The sequence below is a fragment of the Botryllus schlosseri genome, chromosome 8 (genome assembly GCF_051294905.1).
Source record: "Botryllus schlosseri isolate E-star chromosome 8, Bs_hap1, whole genome shotgun sequence".
Classification (NCBI taxonomy): Eukaryota; Metazoa; Chordata; class Ascidiacea; order Stolidobranchia; family Styelidae; genus Botryllus; species Botryllus schlosseri.
Window position 1 is genome coordinate 4989868 of NC_137243.1, and position 18595 is coordinate 5008462.

The following is an 18595-nucleotide window of genomic DNA, read 5'->3' on the forward strand; positions in this document are numbered from 1 at the left end:
TAAAGCAGGTTACATGTGAAGTTGTGGGTAACAACACAAAGCACAATCATTCTCGATAGTAGCCTATCCAACAAGAGGAAATATGCTGACAATTGTATTTTGTAAATCTCAAAGGTTATTTAGTTTATCCTTCTGGCCAGAAATCATCAAAGCATGTCTACTGTACAGTTGTACATTAGGGCTCTTCAAAAATGACTTTTTTTCTCAAATCGTTCTGGCTACTTGATAAAATTGTTAGGTTACCTAATTTAAGCCTACACACAAAATTTGGTTCAATTCCAGTCAGTAACCGCGTTGCTACAGGAGAAGAAAGTTTCTATTTATTATATAAAAATAAATTTAAAAAAATTTGAAAATTTTCTGTTCACCCCATGAAAGTGTTAGGCTGTCTATGGAAACGATGCTCACCAAATTTGGTTCAATTCCAACCCGCGAAAGCGGAGTTATTGCCGTCCAAAAATTTGGATTTCAATAAAATAGTATTTACGGTGAGCACAACTATAATAAATAAACAAAGAATCGGTCACCGTAAATACTATTCAATTCAAATCACAATTTTTCGACGGCAATAACTCCGCTTCCACTGGTTGGAATTGAACCAAATTTGGTGAGCATCGTTTCTATAGACAGCCTAACACTTTCATGGGGTGAACAGAAAATTTTCAAAATTTTTATTATTTATTTTCATATAATAAATAGAAACTTTCTTCTCCTGTAGCAAAGCGGTTACTAGCTGGAATTGAACCAAATTTTGTGTGTAGGCTTAAATTAGGTAACCTGACAATTTTATAAAGTATCCAGTACAATTTGAGAAAAAAAGTCATTTTTGAAGAGCCCTATTGTACATAGTCACTCTCAAAAGTGGTACATAACCTGAGTTTGTTAGTAAAAGCCAACGATACAACCGCTTCTGTTTACTGGTTCGACGCTGCTATCTAGTATATGATGGGAGAGTGTTGGGAGATACTTTACTATCCAAAAGTATGCGCATGAAGCACGTAATCCACATTTTACATGAATTATATTATTATAACCACTGTATTTGGGGAAACACGACGTAGACTTCATCGTCGGTATATTCCGCGTGAATGGCGACGAAAAATTTCGAGATTTGTCAAAAGAACATTTGCAACGAGAACTCAGGGATATATCGAACCGAGAACTACATTTTTCTTCGGTGCCCCCATATCGCTGGCGCTGGCGACAAGGTTATAAGAACCACTATGTAAGAACTTGCCTTACTACCGTGAGCATCGAATTTTGCGAATTGACGAACTACATCGCTTTGAAGTATCAAAAGTTGTTCACAAATATTTTTCCAATAGTTTGCCTCCTGTGACTTTTTCATATCTGCTAAAAATGTCCACTCCCATTACACGAGATCCTCGTCGAAGGGAAATATCTACTCACCCCCACCCAATATCAACCTGACCAAGAGATCTATCGACTACTCAGGACTAGGGCTGGGCAAATTCCAGTACCTGAGTGATTCGATTCTGAATTACGTATTATGCTTCGAGTCGAGTAATCGAGTATCAGTCATTATGACGTCATAACAGCATGTAAGATGATGTAAGTTCAAATAGGTATCTTTTATCCCACCACAAAGAATATAATACCTGTTATGCATCACATTAAAGATACTCGGTACTTTTACGAACATACCGATTTCGTTGCACTTTCCGACAATGTTGTGGGATGATCGTGACTTCGGAAATGTCATATTTCCAGAAACGTTCGTAGCTTTCATGTTTCGTATGCAGCGATAGGCCAATCTAGGTTTCAAGGCTTCCAGAGTGGAAATAGTATCAAAACTACAATTTTCGTTTTTATCTTAACTTGCAGTGGCGAGGAGCGTATAATTTCAGTACTCAAAATAATCGTCTTTTACTACTCGACTCGAATCATTAAAATTAATACTCGATTCATTGTGCCCAGCCCTAATCATCCTACCTGTCCATTACGTCGCATTGCCTGCCTTGTATATCGCATTGTACATTGTGTGTGTCATGGGCAGATGAAATTATAAACTAACGATTACTATTGAGTTTCAAGCTGTCTGTCTGCTAAATCGCAAAACGGTCCTGGCATCTAATAACATATAGTAGCAGTGACGTGCGGCGACTTTCGTGATTGGTGAGGCACTGATCCTTCAGATATTTACATACCCAAAAGGGTAGCTGATCACATTAGCACTCTTCACACGAAGGCCACGCAACAAGGTACTAGACCAGGACTGGCCAACCTTTTTAGCCAAAGGGCCACATTCGATTGACGATATATTGCGCGGGCCACTAGCCGCGCGAATATTTTTCGAAGTTCATAGCTCAATATTATTGTCACTTGACTATATTGCGGGCCTGCATTATATCGCTGGGCTCAGTTTGCAAGGACTGGGCTATTTAGCGCCTGGAGATATCAATTTCGAAAGCTTCGACCAGCATGCGTCAATCATTTTGTGCCTAGGTTTCATAGTCGACGGTCTTTCTGCGAGCGCAAACGCTAGGTCTCGTATGTTGAACGACATTGATTCAGGATTTAGCGCAGCTAATTAATTTTTGGAGTCGGTTGAAGGTGTGCGGCCCTGAAATCGTCTCGTAATCGAGAATATAGTTAGGCTCAATCTGATACATTATGGTGTCCTTTCATTTTCTCAAAGGGGTAACAATATTAAAAGCAATAAATCGAGTGAAAACATGTTGCGCGAAGCGTGTAGAAAATATTTACTTTTGATAACTTTATCGCAAATTATTCTGCTTTATTGTAGTATACGAAGATCTACCAAAGTGTGACTGGCTCATGGAAATGCCAGCGTCGTAACTGATATTTAAGTCATCACATCTCAAGTGTTGCTTCCAGACTAATCAAATTTTTGGTTGGCCTCGCAAGTTCACTATCTGTACAATCCCTTTTTGATAACATTACCAATTTCGAAAATTACCTCGCGGGCCACGGGTTGGCCGGCCCTTTACTAGACATATCCAAAATTGAAGGTATAGGCTTAGATGGAGAATACATAACATATATATCAGCTCTGCACAACATGTTGGCCGTTGCGAGCTGGCATTGTCGGATAGCTAGCTAACAACAGTTGAGGAAAATCCATCCATACCAACGACACGACACGCCTGATACACCATTCCCTCTCCCAATCTCACCTATCAACACGCCAATACAAATTCAGAAAAATTCATCATTTACTATGTAAAATTATCGATATTTTTACAGAACAATTTGCACGTGCCCCTGAAGTGAGAATAAATTCGCGGCGTCTCCGGCTAGGAATCGCTCTCCTGAAAAGTAACAAGCGTTATTTCACCGCTCAACAGATTGCGGGACACGCGGAATGACTCGCCTGCGCCATAGGATTATCAAAGCCGCCTTTACGTTCTGGTGGCTTCGTCGTTCGGAAAGACGGTGTTGAGAATGACGGCATGGATGGCATGCTTTTGCCGGATCTAAATTGCAAGTTGGGGTTGCTGTAAACTTGCTATTCTCAAGCTCATAAGAATGAACTACGGTTTGATATCAACCAAACTTATAGATTCAATGTCCAAGTTTTTGCGAATTCGGAAATTCTAATTTGGAAATTTTCTACATCCACTGGAAGTAGTTTGGACATAGTTCATTGAAATCACTACTTTTACACTTATAATTGAATAGAATTCTACAGAATTCTACTTTCACTCATGTACCGACATCGAATACGTTGCCTACCTCTGAATATAAACTTTTGAACTTACTGTTTCAAATAAAACACCAATCCCACGACAGCAGCCACTGCCAACAGGCAACCGATCACAATACCAGCAATGGCACCTCCCGACAGATTTGCGCTCACGCTGTCTGGCGGGAATGTGAATCCAGGAGGTAAAGTGTCTGCAACAGAAATATAGACGAAAGAACTGAATGCTGCTGTCTGAAATTTCAAGTAGACCAGTATGTGTCTACAGTGCCCGATCAAGAGTGAGATAATAATTATTAGGCAGTACATATAGGCCATAAAAAAAATTGAATTCTCTCTATGAACAAGTTCTTATTCTCACTGAAGACACGAAATGTGTTACTGTTATTTGTTATTTGATGGTGACTGAGGTAATTGATCAATTGGAATTATAGTTTCTATGCTATTTCCAACTGTGGACGCCTTGATACCTCGACATGTCGTATCGCAGCATACCAAACATGTAGTACAAAGGTACGCACGCTAGTGGGAATGATGTATCAGTCAAGTCGTGAACCACCCACCGCATCGTCACAAGGTGCAATGAAACAGGCAGTATCAGTTTATTAATATTTTCACCATTTCAAAACACCACAAAACTGCGATACAGTGAAAAGATAGGAAGGCGTCGAAACGACTTGGAGTAGTCTTTGATATCAGACACCCCCCTGAACCTGGGCGATGTAAAGATGAGCCCATCGCAGGGCATACTCGTAATGAACTAACTGATGGACGCCAAATACCCATATTAAACTGGCGATGTCCATTATCGCGTGAAAATTTTTCAAATTCACAAGTGGATTTCGTCATTAATATTAGTAGTTTCACATATTCCTATCAAACATTTATCCTTCCTCAGCCCATGTCATCAGGAGAGTTGATTTTCGGGTGGGCCAATTGTTGAGTCAAGTCAGTTTGCCGCATGCTGTTATTTCTTGACCTCCCATAACCCTCGTCGGTATAGTGGAAAGATATTAGAATCGCCCCAACGTACCAGAAATGAATCGCTCTCGTGGGGAACACACGATTTAAAGTTGGTATTTCTATATGAGGCGCATCATTCTCCTCTGCTGTTCACATCTGCACAGTGGGGCTCTAATTGCAAAGGACGCTACTATACTAAAATCGGAATATGAAGTGACGCGGTCGGCGCGAAAAAAATTTCAAGAATAATTAACATCTCTCAAAAATTCGGGAGTCAATTCGCAATTTCAATTTGCATGCCGACGGCCCCCAACACATACTAATTGAATTACGTGTCCACGGCCGCAAAAATTTCCTTCCATGGCTGCGGGTTGGCAACCCCTGATTTATAGGATATTGCTTGTATTTCGACTTGAATATGGACATGCTCGACGGCTGTCGAATAGCCCGTAAGATGCTGATAGAGCAATGCGTTGTCCTGTATTCCGTCCTGATCATATGGTAGTTGTCGCAGGCATTGTCGGAATAATAACAAAACTATCTTTACTGTGATGTAGAACTGGTAATATATTCTTTGTGGCAGCATAAAAGGTATATATTTGAATTTTCCACATCTTTCATACTGTTATACCGTCATAATCAGTGTTACTCTACACCTAATACTAAATTCAGAAGCGAATGACTAAGGCACTCGATTTTGATCAGCCCCAGTCTTGAGCGGATGAAAATAATAGACACAATGATTGCGAGGTACTGCAGTATTTCGAACTCACTTTCTGCCCAGAAGCAGCCTGAGAAGTTAGCTGTAATACTCTCGGCGTCATAGCAGCATCCACGATGCGTCACACAGTACGTTTGAGTGATACCATCGTAGCCGCATTCAATCCTAGCTATGTCGGGCACGTTGCATCGAGTATATCCTGTAAGCGGAAGGATTGGAGAAAATTCATACCCCTAATTCTTATATACCCTTCAGGGTTGTAAGTGACCAAGTCACAAGGTTTCATGTCCCAAGTCAACCTGACTTGTACATTTTGACTCGGGTCAAGACAAGTCCTTAGCAATTCCCTACAAATTCTGTATTTAAGAACATGACTCAAGTCAAGTTGAGTCAGGGTTGTAACCAAGTCACAAGTCAATTTTACTTTAATGGTTTGACTCGAGTCAAGCCGAGTCATTTTCAATTCACCACCGAGTCAAGTCCGGGAGCAACGGTTCGTTTCCGAGTCATGGTGTTAAGACTCGAGTGTGAGTCCAAGTCATAGTGTTTACTGTTCAGTATCGAGTTCAGGTCAGATTAAACTCACTTATGTGAAACTCTTAGGTGACATCGAAAGCCTCGGATTCATAACATATTTCTTTCTCTCACTCAAAAGATGTTTATTAAACCAGATAGACGCAGTTTCTGGACCATTTTTCAATTATCGGGCCTGATATACGAGACTTGAATAAGTCATATAGAATTTATCGAGTCATATGACTTGGTCGAGCGCAAGTCGAGTCACGAAAAATTGTGACTCGAGTCATTACAACCCTGACACCAGCTATTTAGTTTTTTACCTGCTGGTTTCTTGCAGACGTATCCCCTGTCCTCGTAGCAGCTGACATCGTTCCAAGCACCGTTCCACGGATACATCTCCCCGCATTCTTCTCCGTTGCCAAGCCCGTTTGGTTCGTTGTCATTCCAGTTCGTGTATTCGACCGCTGACCCGTCAGACCACACGAATCCGTCTGAATGTTAAGTTAACGATAGGAAAGATATCCAAGTTTGCTACGTTCTCCATTGAAGGTCGTGCAGATAAGTTCCTAATATTTTTATTGTCGTAACTGTACAATATTCACTCTAAGCTTTTCAACTGACTCTATGCCATCAGCAAGTACCGAGATTGCAATTTGAAATATAAATATTAAATGGATAGTGTGAAGTTTGTGTGACCGTGCATGCTGATGAATAACCGTTGCAAAGTCCGAAGAAAACAGCTATATGTTTCAAAGTACACAATCGTTAAGACAGCTCAATTCAATTACGACATGAAAATCACATTTATTGTTCACACAGACCAGTAATACGAAATCGTATTAACAATTCATGAAACATTTCCAAAGGTGGTCCGTAACAAGTACTATACATTTCGAAGCAATAGCCTACTCCTACTTTTATTCAATAGAAATTTACGGTGTTACTTATACTGCAACTTAAGCAGCAACGATGACGTTTACCTCTGAAATTAACACGAGCATCACCAGCACAATATCAAGAGCTAGCATACCGAATCCGTTACTGTAGAGTCCGATGTACAAGTTATGAGAAGACTGTCCCTGAATGGAGGTGATGAAAGCCTCCACTTCATCGCTAGAATGGAAAGAAGCCAAATCGGCTCCGTGAGCTTGACATTCAGCCCTGGCCTCGAACCAAGATCTCGAAGTGGCGTCCGTGACTCCGGGCTGTGAGATACAGAGGGTGTTCAGTGACGAACAACTTCTACCATATCCGGGTCAGGAAAAGTTGCTTGGAGTTTACACCATAAAACCTACTATTGATTGCTGGTGCATGGAATAAAACAATAGGCTGTATACACGGAAAGCCTGCATACTCATGACGTATGTGTAATCAAGATTTAATGCCAATATAGCATAGTATGACGCAAGAATTTAAGTCACAAGTCCCCGTTTCCTTGTAGTATCGTTCAACTCTGATTTGCAGCCAATGTTACCTTGGGAATTACACGGTCTGTGCTTTAAACTATTACATCAAACGTTCCCAAAAACTAATTCGTAAAACACTTCGATCAGTGCACGTGATTAGTGGTCATCGTCACCCATGGATTCATGTCAAAAAAGTTTTTTCAGGCCAATCTACTTCGAAAGGATAGACAGTTCCAACCAGAAATGAAGTTAAGTAGTACAATTCTAACATTATGTGGGAAAACACCTAATTTGCATCCGTTAGGTCAAAATTTGGTCAAAATTAAGTTTTGAAAGGTCAAAAAATGTCAAAATTTTGATTTTTTAGGTCAAATTGTTCCGTTTTTTAGGTCCACTTTCACCCCCTCAGGTGAGATTGTGATAGTTTGATTGATTATTGATTGACAAATTTCAAAAATATCCAACCAGTGGAGTCTTACGTTGAAATAATAACAGAACTCGTTGTATTCGGCGAATCCGGGATCGCAATATCCTTCTCTGATCGGCGGTTCGGTCGGAATGGGGTCGAGGTTTTGTTTGCAAACGAAAGGTCTTGTAGTTGAGCAATCGCTTGTCGCAAACCAGCCTCCAGCGCTGAAGTAAATTTGTACCTATTACTTTTGTAACTATCTAAATGAGAGATCTTGGGTGTAAATAACTCAAATATACAATTGAATATTATATTGATATTGAAATAAACCCGAATATTTTCGGCTGACACTCGTCAGAGGAAATGGTCTGTAGATAGCGGAGAATAGGAAATAACATTGTATAGCAACAATCGTATCACCCAATATAAAGTCATCGTCATGAAAATTCAAATAAAACCAAGGTGAACAGATGGCCAAACCTCGATGTATTATTTTTAGATTATACACGATTTGAAAATGTATTCAGTAACTGACGACGTACCTGTCCATGTAAACACATCCAGACATATCGTCAGTGGCTGGCTGTCCTGAACCCCATTTCGTGAATTCGGCCGGCCATCCGTTGGTCCACGAAAACGTGGTGTTGGAAGAAGTTCCATCGCCCGAGGACTGAAAGGAATGTGTAAAAATTGATGAACAGAGAAAGTAAGGTAAAATTTGAGTACAGCTGTTTCAATTGTAAAATTATTCGATCCCTCTCAGAGGTAATCAATATAGTCAGGATCATCATCAGTTTATTGATAATTTTGTCCGTCGCGTTGATACTCAAGCAGATGTACAAGTATCGCCGTAAATCCCTAATCAATTACAAGTTGAAAGCGGAAAATCAAAGGTATGAAAAATAGATCTGGTCGGGGGATCACATATTGCCAGCAGTTGATCGCAGGTGGCTTCTTTCAAAATGTATCTTCGACGAACATCTTGGAGGTACACAACTTCAACATACAATTGACTAATATACATTCATATTGAAGTAAAGCCGAATATTTTCGGCTGGTAGACAATGTTTTTTTTGCAATTCTCTAATACATGGGTTCCTGTCCTACGGGTCGCGACCTCAATGGAGTCGTTTCCCAATTCTCTGAGTCTTGGCCACCCTAGTCTCAAGCCATATGACTTGGTTCGAGTCGTGCACAATGACTCGAGCACAAGTCGAGCCAATACAAAAATTGACTCGAGTCGAGTAATTCCACGCATTTGAAAAAATGACTCGAGTCATTACAGCCTTGGATTAGAGTACTCGAGTCACTGTGCACAGCACTACTGGTCACCTCTGATCCTAAGGAGCCAAGTGCAAACGATCACAGTAGCATGGGCTCAGAATTAAAGCAATTGATCTAGGATTACCAATTGTCATACACATAGCTACAACTTACTGTAACTTCATACACCATCCCAGTCCACAGAGTGTCCGTCAAAGACAGCTGTCCCTTCCAAAACCAACTGTGGAGCAGCTCATTTTCATACACGGTGTCAATGTTGAGCAAATCGTTTCCTGCAATATGGTAGCACAATGTTTACGTCTGTCTAAATACACTGGCGCACAGCAACAAATTTGATTCTTGGCGTCAAGATTGGGTACAAGAATAGAGTCCTCACTGTGCACAAGCACATGTATTAGACCAGTGACCTGGTTAGCCCTCTAGTTTACCGGACCACGACCTGACATATCGATCTCTCCTACCGACACATGCCACCTACTTTTCCAACTGTTCATTTATTATCTTCTTTACTTTTCATTCAGTGTGCATGCCTCCTTTTTTACACGCCTAGGCCATGTGTCTGATTTCGAAGATCACTCCAAGTTGTTTCGGCACCTTCCTATCTTTCATTGTATCGAAGTCTTGTGGTGTATTGAAATGATGACATTTTTAGCAATAAATTGAAACGAATTCGTCTTTTATTAACCTGGTGAACACTTATGCTAATATGCGAACCTCAAGTCTTTGCCCAATCACTAAAACAAAAACCTACCACATCAAAAATCAGACCAGAGTCAGGAAACCAGGAAATTTTCAGCTACCGGTATTCCAAAGTAAAACATATATTGGAGCTTACATGATAAGCTAGTAATAAGACAAATCTGTGACGTAAGTCACCATCATTACCCAAAGTTTGACAGTAATCTCTGGCTGCAGCAAAAGTTCTCTTTTCATCCGTTACAAGTAAATAGCAGCCTCTGTTCCAAGGGTAATATCCGTTCGGACACTCAATGCTCGGTGGCGGCGGGCTTCCGAAATATTGTTCGTCACGTCTCACGTAGCAGGAAAACGTCTTGGGTTGGTCACAGCGGTCATCATTCCATCGTCCGGTCGACAACGGGCCAAGCCACAGTTCGGTGCAAGCTTCCTGAAATACGCAGAAGTAATAGTAGACACTTTCGGAGGCACAGAACTTCAATATATAATCGTATAATATATTCATACTGATATAAATCCGAATATTTTTATCTGACGGCGAAAAATTATAGAGACGACAGGCAGAGGTCGTGAAATTGCAAGATGCTTTTTCGCGACTAATGCTAAATGACTATTGACTACACTACGAATAGCCACATTCTTCGAATATATATTCAGTTGCCATAATACAGGGGCTATTTCACATGGTTCTCATTACAACATCATGCAAAAAAGCGTCCTGCTTTTGATCGTTACGCCGTGGGTTCAAACCCACTCAACCAAACACCTGATTAGTAACACCGGTATCCATGTCTTACCAGCTTGGCGCTTGTTACCAGGATAGGATAGCATGGACGGTTGGTGCAAGACTTAAAAGTCTTCCAAGGCTATATCTGCATCTTACTTGTCCAGCGGCATATGCACATCATGCACTCATGGTATGCATATGCACAGATCGTGTGTATGTATATCATGAGCCGGTGTATATACCGCAAAAACATTTGGACAAAATATGCAAAGTCCTAAAAAGTGATGCAAACTTATGACAGAAATAATTACTTTTCTACGTTTCTCCTACTTTTTGCCAGAAAAACTGATCAAGTAGAAGTGAAATATCAAAACATAACCACTTCAGGAACTAGTGCAAATGGGCAATCTTACTTTAGCACTTCATTATTGACCACTTCAGATAAGGATTACCTGGTTGTTATAGTTGTCTGGCTGTCCGCCGTCCCACGCGACGTATGTAGTTGACGATTGATCTGACCAAACATACGGACCGCCGATATACCGACTGTGGAATCCAATCCACACATTTTCCGAGACTCCGTACATGTAACTCGCGAGAAAAGCCTGGATATCATAATATATATTCCGCTAGGACATATTTCTGCAAATATTGCTCATACCATGTACCTGTTCATATTCATTGTTGATCACAGCAAGTTCCGCCGAATTATTTCGACAATATTCCAAAGCCGTGTCCCAGTTGTATTCCATATTTCCCGACGAGAAATAGCATTTGTTTCCATACAATGTGTATCCTTGAAAAAATGAGATTCTCGCTTTGATACCGCTAAGGTGGTCAGACTAGTCACCATTTCCAATTATGTCATCAATTTATACTCAATCCCAGTAGTCTGCTTTGTATCGCGTATGTCATTGCAGTTTTATTTCCTTGTCAAGATAGACATTGAAAAAGCATTTCTCTCCAATACATGGAACACGATTTTTCGGCATATCATAGTGACAAAATTTGCATCCGTATATACATTTTTTTCCAAAAATGGCCAAAATCCCACGGATTCTACTGGTTGGAATTGAGCCAAATTTGGCGTGCAACGTTTATTGGGCAACCTGAAGATTTAGCAAGTGAATCGCTGAAATTTAGAAAAAAGTTTTTTTTTGAACAACCCTACTGAACAGGGATCACAATGACTTGGACTCGAGTCACAACACTTGGACTCGGACTCGACACTCGACTCTCTGACTTGGACTCGACTCGGTGGTGAATTGAAAATGACTCGACTTGACTCGATCCCAAACTGTAAAAGTGAGATTGACTTTAGATTCGGAACCTTGTGACTTGGTTAAAACCCTGAACCGGCTACAAAACAATTATCCAACTGTAAAAAGTAATTTTGCAGCAAAAAGTTATTGGTAAAAGTCGAAGCAGTCCGAAACCAACACTCGAGCAGTGCAACTAGGCATAATCTACGCAAGCCCTCTGAAAAGTAGATATGAGAGGCAAATACCATCAGGGCATCCACCAGTCGGCGCAATGGTCGGCGGTATTATGACCGGACCGCATTCGCTACACTTTTCGCAAATAAACGGTTTCCTCAGGCCGCAATTGTCGTCGTTCCAAAGCCCGCGGTCCGCGGCCATATCGGCGCAATCTGCGAGAATACATCTTATCAGACACTGCGGTAAACGCGAGTATGTGATTAGAGTTTCTACCTTCGCTATTTAAATAGTTGTTCGGTTCTCCGGGGCCCCAGTTCGTGTAATCCACCAGACTGGAATCGGACCATTGAAAGCTTCCTCCGCCGATATTCTGAAATTCGTAAAAATCAACAATTGGAGCTGACGTAATGATATACAGACGGAAATGTTAGGCGGAAATCTAAAAAGTAAGTAGTTTTGCCCCCCCCAAAAAATGTTACTAGCGGTTAAGTACAAGTGTAATTAGTGCAAGTAGTCAAAACCTGCTTGATTACTACGAAAAAGCAAAATACTTAGTTACTTAGGGTTACTATATTTTGAGATCCGTAACGCAGAACACTTTATAGCGGACACGAAAAGGGGTGATTTTCTAATTTATACAGATAATATTATTGGGCGGACTAATTAAAAAAAGGTTATTTTTCTGACCCGACTCGTGAAAAGCCGTTTATAGCTTGTGTTAGACGAGTTGATTATAGGAAAGAAAATCAATTACCAACTCTACACCCGAAAGACCAGTCTCTTGTCAATTCGGCCCACATATCGCATAATTCGTGGTCTTTTTGATATATTCGGATAAAACGGAACACTGATTACATAAACGAGGACATTTGGGCGATAGACTGACATTTCTTCAAAAAGATAAAAATCTGGTAACCCAACAGTCACTGACTGTTCAAAACGATTAAAGTTCAGACAATATTAAAGAAATTATTGTGTATTCAGTCGTTTCCGTGATATATGAGCATAACACGTAGATTGACAAAGCTGACAAAATCTCACACTGTTCACCATTACTAGCTGGTAATCAGGGCTGAAAACGAATATCAATATATTTCTCCCTCACACATGCCACACTACTAGTCAGCCTTCAGGATTACTGCACCACGACCTAACATGTCGATCTCGCCTTCCGCCACATGCCACCTCATTTCATCGCTTGCCTTTTATATTGTCTGGTTTACTTTTCATTCAGTGTGCATGCCTCTTCTTTACCTCACCTAGGCCAAGGTGTGTGTCTGATTTCAAAGACTACTCCAAGTCGTTTCGACACCTTCCGATCTTTTCATTGTATCGCAGTTTTGAGGTGTTTTGAAATGACGAAAATATGACTAAGTTGATACTGATACACTAGTTTACAATCAAACCATTCTATTCAATATTACATTCCAAATTGTTCAACTTATCGAGCCAACCGATATATCATGTTTCTGCTGTAGTATCCAGAAGCATTTAAACCAAAACGCCCGTAATTTATCTATTGATTTAGGCTCACTCTGATTCCAATCCACATCGCGTATGAGGTAGCGCGGGCCGCTCTGCTCAACAAAACAGAGTTTTCTTGTTCGTCGTGGATCGCAACCAGATGTCCGCCGTATCCTTGACAAGCGAGGTCTGCACGCTGCCAGGACTCCGCGGTGTCGTTAACAAACTTGTAACATTTGTCGATGCCGTACTCTGTTGTATATTGAACCTGTTGGCGGAATGAGAAAATTCCAATGATTGATGAGGATAACTGATAATGATTGGAGTATTTGGTTGTATTAAGGTATACCAGGATAATAGGCTACTAATTACTACTAATTACTGGTTGAAAGCTGTATGAGTTATGCCTGAACGGTAACCATACGACGGAATAAAAGCTGTGTGTGAGCTATTACATAATATGAAATGGAAAAGTATGATTTGAGAATATTGGGTACCAGTTTACAACCTTTTTCATATTGTGGAGCCCGATAGCCGAGACCAAATTCCCCCCCATCAGAAAAAGTTGCCTTATGACTAAAATGTAAGTGATTAAGCAACCACTTTTGCTTCACGCTAAATTGCAACAATTTTTAACACTTGATGTACTGTCGTCTGGAAAATGCAATGAAGGTCATCACATTCGACTGCGGTGAAATTGCGGAAGATCTGGAAGCTAAAGAAGCTAAAAAAAGTCATCACTTTCCCTTAAATCGAGGTAAATTGATGAATTCGGCATTTTTTTTCACGATCATGCAGTCGTGGATTAAAAAAAAACCATAAAACTCCCAATAGCGGCCACATAACGATGCGTTTGTCATTCTTTTTTCTTGCAACTTAGGAGTAATTCAGCCAATGGGGTGTCGGAGACAGCACTTAATGTGAATTCCCCCAGGCCGGAAGCACCGATTACCATCTCGAAATTGAAGTAACTGGAACAGGGTCCAGATTCACAGTGACGAGACACTAATGTCGTTTCCATATATTCATCTCACCCATCCCTCTCCGCAACCGCCGTCGTCGGTCCCAAGTGGCGGGGGTATCGTGGGTGGTGGTAGCACGGGCACGTTCTTACGGATTTTGCAGATGAAATTACGCAGCGCGTCGCAGTTGATGTCGTTCCACCTGTTGAGCATCACCGTTGATCCATTATTTATGAAAGTACTTTTGGGTACTCAAATCGTAGTGTTTATCCCCAGAGGGAGCGAAAGTGAACAACATTCCACAGAAGATAGAGCAGTGTTAAGTTTTAACTACTCTACTCACTGCGCGTTGTCCACAATGGTGCTTTCTACACAATTCTCCTTTCCTTGATGGTCGTTTGGTTCTCCCGGGGCCCAGTTGGTAAAATACACGCCGGTACCTATGCCAAAGCAAACATAGATGGTCAGTAAGTCAGTATGTTTGCAGTACTGCTGCTATTTTAAAATAATCAAATGGGTTTCGCCAATATTCTCCACATCCTCAAGTGTTTATGATTTCAAACTGCTTCCAATTTTACGTCACAACATTCAGTTTTGTATGTAAATATAGTACAATAAGCTTAAGCCATCTGTTGATCGCGATTATTCAAATTTTCATGTCGGTGTTACGACTATGGAGTGTGGATGTACTCTACTAGTTGCTGACTATTGCCCTTGATGAGTGTCAGCCGAGAATATTTGAGTTTATTTCAATATGAACATATTTTTCAATTGTATATTGAAGTTCCGTACATCCGAGTGTCTCTTGAGATACATTCTGGTTTATACTGCAATTTATAACACAATAGTGTCGCCAATTCATGAGTGAGCAAGTAGCCAACTAACCCTTCAGCAGAGTTATTACGCCATTGACCAACCATGGTTTACCTAGACTCCAGAACACATACCGTCAGACCATGAATATCCGCCGTTGTTGCTGATGGAATTCAGTCCCAGCCAGAAATGCGTATTGCTGTTGACGCCATAATCCTGAATCAACTGGCCCACCTCGATCTGTTCGTAGTCGCTTTGTAGCGAAATTAGATCGCCTCTTTGCGCCTGGCAGTAATCGCGCGCTTGGAACCAGGTTGTGCGATCGCCCAAGTTTGCGAATTCGTTGACCTGCAAAATACGTCGCGAGAAGATATTGATGTGGAGAAGGTGAGCAGAATTGAACAACTAGAAAACGTTCAGCTTTTCGCAAGTAGATTAGAATTGAATTATAGCGGCACAGTAGTTTGCCAAATAGACTAGAATTAGAATCATAGCTATACAGTATGTTTACAAATTACATTAGAATGATAGGTACACAGTTTTTCCCAAATTAGACTAGAATTAGAATGATAGCTACACAGTTTTTTCCAAATTACACTAGAATTAGAACGATAGGAACAGTTTCTTTTCTCAAACAAGATTAGAATTAGAATTATAGCTACACAGTTTTTTTTCCAAATCAAATCGGAATTAGAATCATTGAATTCGCGAAAACTTGGAAATAGAATCAGGCTCAGTTCTTATCAAATCAGAGTCCATCCTCGTTAAGCATGGGAATATCAAATGTCTGTACAGTAAGCTTGGCTCGTTTCGCACACATACAAGTAAAATTAGATTGCCGGCATATTACTCTCATTAGACAACTAGAATTAACTAGTCCAAGTCTGGAGGTGTGTAACGATAAACTTCCGGTTACTCAAGAAACTTTTACTTTTTCAGAGTACTGTAGTTAACTTCGCCTATTTGCGCTACTTTGCGGCTGGGTTTTTAGGCGAATTCCACTCGAAATATTTTTCAGAGAAAGTACTTACACATTTTATGGGCGAAATTGCCATCAGATAGCTCCTAGTAACCTAGCAAGCTTGCCTAATTTCGGTACTCCGAAAATTCGAGTCGCACTACTTGACTCGAATCATTGTAATAAGTAACTTGAGCCCTCGAATCATTGCGACAAGCTATAGTTTTAATGAGGCACAATAGAGTTGTTCAGTAATAATGTTTTTTTTCAAATTCTTGCGGCTTTTCGATGAAGCTGTCGGGTTGGCTGGATGAACGCTTCACACCAAATTTGGCTCAGAGTCAAATAGTAGCTGAGAAGCTATTGCTGTTTGAAAATGTTGAATTTCTCAATAAAAAATTGAAGATTTCTTTCAAATCTTACTGTCAACCCGTAAAATTGTCTACAAAAACGATCCCAAAACAAACTTGACACAATTCCAGCCCGTAGAAGCGAAGTTATTCGAGTTTTTCAGTCATAATTCTGGGATCACGGACCGTAAATGCTATTTTTGCAAATTCAAGAGTTTTAACTGCACTAATGACACTTCTACAGGTTGGAAGTGAGCAAAAATTGTTACTCATCGTTATTTTACACAGCTTAACGATTCCATGAGGATGACAGTAAAATTTGAAAAAAAAATTGAAATGTCTTTATGATGAATTCATAATTTTCAAAGTCCTGTAGCTTCGCATCTACCTATTGGAATCGGGCCAAATGTGGTGCGGAACGTTTTTTTAGCCGACCTAACATTTTTAGCACACGGTCGCAAAAATTTGAAAAAAAATGAATAAATTTTCGAACAACCTTGATGTACGACCAACCGTTTTGAAAGCTTGCAATTACGTTGAACTGATACAAGTTTGTTTCATTAATTTTGTGTAGTTGGGTAATCCTAATAACTTCTGATCGTTATTTCTACTTCGAGAAATTTACATTACTTCTACATGCAGCCTGCTATTACTCGTGTATCATTGTAACCTTCATCACACCTTTTATTGTGAAGCAAAGCAGCATCTAAATTGGCAATAAACTTTATAATCACAATCGGTCAGCAAACCTGATAGCAGTCTCCGAGATTGTCGTTAGATATCCATCCGTCTGCGCATTTACCGAGAGGCGTGTCCCGCGTGGTATAGGTTGGTTCGGTAAACCCGCCTCTCGTTTTTTCGCAAGTGTAATGGCGGGTGTCCGTGCACAGGTCCATTCGCCAACGGCCTAGCGAAAAGTCAAACAGATGTGAAGCACGCAGAGATATCCAGTCTGCATAGTGCTGCGCTGTTGCTTGTAGCGTCGACAAATTGAACAAGTTTTTTATTCCCCGGCCATCTACTTTCCATGCCCGGAGATATCTACAACTAGATAATTCCAGATATCCCGGTACAAGGCAGTGTGAAATCGCATCAGAAGTGCGATCATGCGATGATTCTTCAATAGGTAAACATTGTGCAGACATGCGGACAAAACTGTGAACTGCAATTGGAAAACATATAATGGATAGTTCTATTTGCTCGACAATTTATCAAGAATACAGATTTCGTATCCATTCTTTCATTTATGAGCCTTGGAGTTGACTTTTATCAGACCAGCCCTGGTTGTGCCGACAGGAGTTCGTGTATAATCAAAAAGTGTACATAAAGCTTAAGCCATTTAGTCGTAAAAGTTATTCAAATTTTCAATGCCATAGTTGGCGATGAGGCTATTGATACACAAAGTTCTTTTAAAATCTCTACTGGGCGCTTGGATGATTACAGTTGACGAGTGTTAGCAGAAAATATTCTGGTTTATTTCAATATATATTATCCAAAACTGTAAATAGGACACTTTCTGTCATTTCTAAGGCAAAATCATTTTTACACCTTATTGTAATTCTTATGCTAATCGTCTTGCGCACACGATCAGGCGTGTCGCGTTATCGCCGTCGTATATAGATTCAAGTGTTTTGAAAATTTACATTGTCACATCAAACTTGTATGTATTGGTTGACGTTTAAAAATAATGTATCTCTCTTGCTGCATTCTGCCGCAAGATCTCAATGCGAGGCACATGAAAAGTTTTTCAAGTTTCAAATATAAAACATTTCTAAACGAAACAATTCAACACGCTACCATCATACCTCCGACTTCGTCGATGTATCCGCACCCTTGCGGATTGTCGTTGCCGCAAATCAAGAACAAGCCGACGAATGTCGGCGTCACGCTGCACCACGCCGCACCATCGGGCACCAGGCGATTCGGCTGAGTTGTGCATTCGTAGTACGTGTTCAGAGTGTATTTGAACGGGAACGAGCATTTGAGCAGCACGTCTAAAGGCAGATGCACACTTTATCAAACTGAAAACCGGGGTTGCGACGACTCGACTCTTGTCACAATTTTACGTTGACTGGTCTTGACTCGAGTAATTTTCCTTACACTGAAAAAGGACCCGGCTCGAGTCCCTTTCAGTATTGACTCGACCATGTCATACGACTCGAGAAGTTCTATAAGACTTGAGTCAAATCTCGTGTATCA

At 40.6% G+C, this 18595-nt stretch overlaps 1 protein-coding gene across 2 annotated transcripts in view; it reads right to left on the reverse strand.

Annotated features, from left to right (window-relative positions):
- Positions 1-3179: 3179 nt before the first annotated feature.
- LOC145445504 (uncharacterized) overlaps positions 3180-18595 on the reverse strand; it is a 63663-nt gene continuing 48247 nt past the window's right edge. Inside the window, exons 35-54 of one of the 2 annotated variants that reach the window (XM_080323695.1) lie at positions 18202-18390; positions 17146-17303; positions 15223-15436; positions 14619-14715; positions 14348-14477; positions 13384-13581; positions 12123-12219; positions 11918-12061; positions 11079-11206; positions 10863-11015; positions 9873-10113; positions 9141-9259; positions 8246-8373; positions 7774-7927; positions 6919-7093; positions 6209-6379; positions 5422-5568; positions 3744-3879; positions 3356-3458; positions 3180-3293 (exon numbers count right to left, since the gene is read on the reverse strand). In XM_080323695.1, coding sequence (XP_080179821.1) covers positions 3279-3293; positions 3356-3458; positions 3744-3879; positions 5422-5568; positions 6209-6379; positions 6919-7093; positions 7774-7927; positions 8246-8373; positions 9141-9259; positions 9873-10113; positions 10863-11015; positions 11079-11206; positions 11918-12061; positions 12123-12219; positions 13384-13581; positions 14348-14477; positions 14619-14715; positions 15223-15436; positions 17146-17303; positions 18202-18390 — 2897 coding nt within the window. In that variant the 3' untranslated portion in view covers positions 3180-3278. The other variant, XM_080323694.1, reaches the window with a different exon arrangement.